Below are 5,590 nucleotides of genomic sequence, written 5' to 3' on the forward strand. Positions count from 1 at the left end.
TGCTCTGATTTTGACAAGCTCATTTTACATCGGTTAAAGTTTTAAGTTAGTTTTTTATCTACAGTCAAATGACTCAGACAAGTCTATGGACAAGACCCAAGGGGTCATAGATGTTGAAGCATTGAAGAAAGAAATTCGCGAGCAAATTTTATCCGAACTGAAGGAACAAAAACAAGAACAAAAGCCAGAGAGACCAAAGAGAAAACTTAGTGAAAAACAACTAGCTGCATTAGCTGCTGGAAGACAGAAGAACCCACGTTTGCTGGCGAAAAAAGCTAGAGAAGAAGCAAAAGCAAAGGAAGAACAAAAAGCAAAGGAAGCTGAAGCAAAGAAAGAGTAAATGGTTTATTTTTATCCGAACTAAATGTATAGACAAATACCTTTATCTGTTGCGTTCAGTAGTGAAAACCCTGACGTCAAAATAAAGGGGAACAGAGTAACGTTTAAGTTTCCAACAGACTGGATTGTGAACATAAATGAAGAGAAGTACATTGGCATAACATCTATGTATATAACACGTGCTTTCAGAAAGGTTGACTTTATACTTCAAGTCGAGATAGAAAATGACGAACAGTCTTTAAGCGCCCAAAACATTCACATATACAAATACTTTAAAGACGATACAACATTGTTGCAATGTATGATTTCATTTAATGAGATGTTCGAGAAAAAGTTCAACATTGAAGTACAAACTTTACAGCCTTTACGTGAGTTTCTTGCACAACTGAAGAAGAAGGTAGTCAGCCACAACTTATAGACTTTCATTATGAATTTAATGAAAATGAAGATGGAACACATGACTGTCAATTCATTGTATTCTCACCATTCAATGAAGTCGCTAAAAAGAAAAAAATCCATTACGTATAAGATTTCAAATCTCCGAACCAAGTGATGATTTTAAGAATGTTTTCAATTATGATGCAATGCTTCCGAGGAAAAATGAATTTTCAAAGATTGTAACACCTGGCATTTGGGATAGAAAGCAAGCAATATTTATTCTAATATAGCCAAAGGCGTTGAAAATGAGTTCATTGGTCATACAAGAACTTCACCACTTCCTAACCCTAAATACTATAAATTAACTGGCTTCAATCGTGAGTTTTGGATAGACATGTTCTCCACTCATGACCATAAATGTCCAGTGTTCTTGCCTCCAGATAAGGACTGTCTCTACATTGAAGCACAACTCTTAAACTCTACCATCGCAGTATTGTAAAATCTACGCTAGCTTTATTTTTATCACGAATGACCTCATTTCATGACCTCATTCATGACCTCATTGCTGACAAAAATAAGCCGCTAGCGGCAAGGGCGAAGCCCATGACCTCAGAACTTCAACTTACGAATAAAGCTTGTTTTAGTCGTTATTGAAAAGTTGAACTTTTCAGCAAAGCAAGGTTGACATGACTTACATAAGTCGAATGCAATCTCTTGACCATCATAAAGTGCTTTGTAAAGTTTCATTAAACTGAACTCAGAGTCTTTGTCATATGTTCCAACAGGTATGTGAATGTTCTTATCTTCATTGTAATAGCATTGTATAGCTTCAGGAAACATTTCATTAGCGGTTAAAGCAATAACATCTTGCTTCACGCCTTTCATTCTGCAGTGAAATGCAACTTCATTTAAATCGTTAGTGAGTAAGTCTATGTAGGTCTTCTTTCCACAGAAAATACTTTTATAAGCTAAACTTTGTTTTCCAGGTGTTATTTCTGCAAAGTCGCTATGAAATTGACCAAGGTTCTTTCCTATAAGTTCGCGACCATATCTCTTCTTAAACTCTGCTGCAAGCTTTGGTATGTCTTCATTATATAAGTGCATACTGTCGGTATCCTGGTAAAAGATTTGAAGACCCATTCCTCTGCAGTACAGAATACTTCATTCATAATACGTTTTGACATAGACAGAATATTAACACCAAGTGGACAGAAGTTAAAGTGTCTGCAAATGCTTTTCGTTAGCTTGAAAATAGTTTTATCTGAACCATCCAAACCTTCGAACTTCACTATATGGTTGTAATTTCTTATAGCATATCTTATAGCATCTTTGTCATTTACTATGGTTATTTTTGACTCAATAGGAGATAGAATAGTTTTGCCATAAATGCTGTTCAGAATGAGTTTTATAATTTCTTGTAAGGGGTTTCCTTCTTTCTTATACTTTAACCTTAACTCAAACAACTTCTTTACTTCATCTCTTATTCTCATATCTCTGTTTCCATCGTAATAGTATCCTTGCAACACTTCACATTTGACACATTGATATTTTATGAGGTCTTGTAATGTTATATGGTCAACATACATGAGACAGCAAGTGTTTGAACTTCTTGGAACGTTAAGTTCTGGATTTAGTTCAGGGTCGCAAACTATTAAATGAAAGTGTCTGGGTATACCAATCTCTGTTATCTTAATGAGAACAAAGAAGCCAGACATAAACTTTTCACCAATGGGTTCCTTTTGGTCATCATCGAATAAATGTCTCATGAGATACTCTGTGCTTAACATTTCTTCCTTCAATACTTTTGGAATACCTTCTAAAGTATAAAGTCTTGCTATAGCTGAAGGATATAATGAAACAGTGTCGAAGTCAGCAATGAGTTTCTTTTTGCTCTTTTGTTTCATGTTATCTGACAACATACATCTTCCACCTTGAATGCATCTCGAAATAAATTCTCTTGGTTTATTTGAGAGGTCATAAAGATTTCCATTCGGGAAGTATACTCTGTTCTCAAACAATTTGTTAGCAATAGAACAAATACTAACGTAGTCATAAACGTTTAAATCAAACTCTTTCAATAAGTCATTGCGGAACTTTACAAAACCTTCTCTTAAAATTCTTACATCTTGTTTGCAGTAAAACGTGCTATATTTTTCTAAGTCGAAGTGGTTTTCATCTATTCTGCAACCTTTGATGGAATCTATGTTTTTCATAAATGTATCTGCATCATGGATAAACTTACATGCTTCAGAAATGACACCAGTTCTGTTGTCATTTGCTAACAAAACACTGCTGTAGTAGTTATATGGAAATACTTCTTTCGGTCCTGTTTGTAAGTTAAACATAGCAGGAAATAGTTTAAGCTTCTTATTTATAACACTGTAAGAGTCTTTTATAATAATTGCCCGTCCTTTATATAAACCAGTTATTTGCATTGTTCGTGAACCTTTAATGATGGGAGTTCCTTTCACTTCTGTCATGTGTCTTAAGATGAAGTTTATGTCATAACTGAGGTTGTGGAAATATATTAAACTCTTGTCAGGAAGTCTTTCCAAAAATTCTGTTGCACAGTTTTGACCCCAAATGCTTTCACTCACTGAACCATCTTCACTGTCATAACAGATGTTAAAAGCTTTATGAAAGCCATCGTACTACACTCAAAGTCAGCAAAGAAAACGTGCTCAGGAATGAATTTACATTTAGCTTTATTTACTTCTTTTGACTCTGCTTTCTTCTTCAGTTGTACACAATACTTTGGAGCATATGTCAAATCTTTAAATGGTGCAAGGTTCTGTTTATATAAGTCAGTAGTATATGTGAAAAGTTCTCCATAAGAAATAGGTTCGAAATATTTGCACTCCCACAATGTTTTCATAACATCCCATACGGTGTTGTTCTATCATAACGAACTACATATTTATCTTCTCTCTTTGTATAAATCTTCATCTGTTTCTCAATGTTCATTCCACCACACTTTCAAGATTTCTATATAGTTTCGAATGAAGTATGTTGTCATTGGTAATCTTTCATTTAGCATGTAGTGGTCTTCAACAAGAAGTAAGTCAATAGTTCTAACAGTTTCGCATTCTTTTGGTATATATCTCTTTATTTCATTATGTCTTGAGTCATTGAAATAACCAATGGTAACATTAAATGCTATACCTGTTGAATCGGAAATTTCTTGTACTTTACTTTGAGGAAAGTCTCTAACACGAATGACTTCTCTCATGTGGTCAATAGTTTCTTCATTTACTCCAGCCTGAATGCAAGCATAAACGAAACAATTGTCCTCTGTCATAAGTGTTGCAGTTCTTTTGTTCAGTTCATTGAAGATTTGGTAGCGTTCAAGATTTATAGGTAATGTGCAAAGATACTTCCAGAACTGACCGCTTCTCTTCTTATAAAACTTCTTTTCACCATTATCTTTCCAAAAGCTTTCTATAAGTGCTGGGTTTCCTGTTTGCTTAAGAGCTTCCAAAATGGCTTTCTGGTCATTTGTCAGTGTGCTTTCATCTCTATATGGTCTCTTTTTTGGTTTGCCTTTCTTTACATCTGACATCGTTAAGCCTTCATATTCTGTTAAATCATACATCTTTATTTCGGTAAGATTCTTTATGTTTGTCAAGAAGAAGTCATAGTGCATTTCAACAATACCTGCAGCATTTGCTTCTATCTCTGATATAAAGTTCTCCTTCAAGAGCTGATGTAGTAATGTTCCAATATTATTGAGGTTTAACGTAGAACATTCATACTTTCCACCAAGTTTATAACATACCATCCATCTCTGTTTGGGAGTTTATTTTAATTTTCTCTAAGAGTCTCATGAAAACCTTACCGAAATGTTTGTGTAAGTAGTCTCTGTTTGGTTCATCTAAAGCTTCGATGTTAAAGTCAATGAGTCTATTGCCTGACTTCACATTTCTCTTCCTATTCTCTTCATCTTTCTTTAACCATCTCTCACCTTCTTTTGGTTTGTCGTCAATGGAACGAATGACATCGTTAGCTTTGCGAACTTGTTCTATAGCACTTTTAAACATCTCTCTTCTCTGTTGTTTCAGTGTGTCATCTCTCTTTCGTGTTTCACCAACGTTTGCATTTGTTATGTCAAACATCTCTCTTCTTACTTTCATGAGGTACTGAACGTCTATGATATAAGTCAATAGCAACGTCATTTAAAGGAAATCTCTTGCATGGACTTCGTCCTCGCCGCGTTGCGGCTTTATGAACTCATGAATTCTATCATAACTTATTGCACCATTATAGTCTTTAATGAAGTCAGCGAGTGCTTTTTTGTTTGTTGCGTAATGCTTTGCAACATCTATATTAGCTTCTGTAAGAAGTTGTTTTATTTCCGAGTGTTCTAACTTAGACAACTTCCGATACATCTTTAGTAGGAAATAAAAAAAATATTTTTGAAAAAATTAGATTAGATTTTTTTTAAGTTATTTTTCAAAATAATTTAATATTTTTATTTTAATGAAACACATGCAAGATTGCAAGTTCTTTTCATACAATGCTCTCGCTACTGCCATCAAGAATGAGTTCAATGGTTCTGCAAACGTTAATGTTATCTTTAACAAGAAGTTTGTGAAAGAATCTAAGTTTGGTCAGTATGTCAAGACCATTAGCTATCGTCATTGACCGCAAACGTTATACTTCACAAGAGTTAGCAGTAGTTTTGAAACAAAAGGTTTCTTCGTGAATGTCAAAGATACACACTATACTGTCATAAAGAACTCTAACGTTGACTTCTTCAGTATTGCTATGAATCTTTCCGAACAGAAAGAATATAAGAAGGGTGAAACATCTGTGAAAATTATCCTTCATCTCTGAAGACAATAACGAACAAAGATGTCATACAAAAGTTCTTACC

General features: G+C 34.3%; 3 pseudogenes across 3 annotated transcripts, besides 1 other annotated feature; 1 reads left to right on the plus strand and 2 right to left on the minus strand.

Annotated features, from left to right (window-relative positions):
- Position 1: 1 nt before the first annotated feature.
- Positions 2–5,588: a mobile genetic element.
- On the plus strand, positions 185–340 carry TVAGG3_1091640 (annotated as a pseudogene). The gene has a single exon. A coding segment is annotated over exon 1 (156 nt).
- Positions 1,327–1,788, minus strand: TVAGG3_1091650 (annotated as a pseudogene). Its single transcript has one exon. A coding segment is annotated over exon 1 (462 nt).
- Positions 2,577–3,197, minus strand: TVAGG3_1091660 (annotated as a pseudogene). The gene has a single exon. A coding segment is annotated over exon 1 (621 nt).
- Positions 5,589–5,590: the final 2 nt, after the last annotated feature.

The sequence above is a fragment of the Trichomonas vaginalis genome (genome assembly GCF_026262505.1).
Source record: "Trichomonas vaginalis G3 chromosome Unknown ctg_188, whole genome shotgun sequence".
In the NCBI taxonomy this organism is placed as follows: Eukaryota; Parabasalia; order Trichomonadida; family Trichomonadidae; genus Trichomonas; species Trichomonas vaginalis.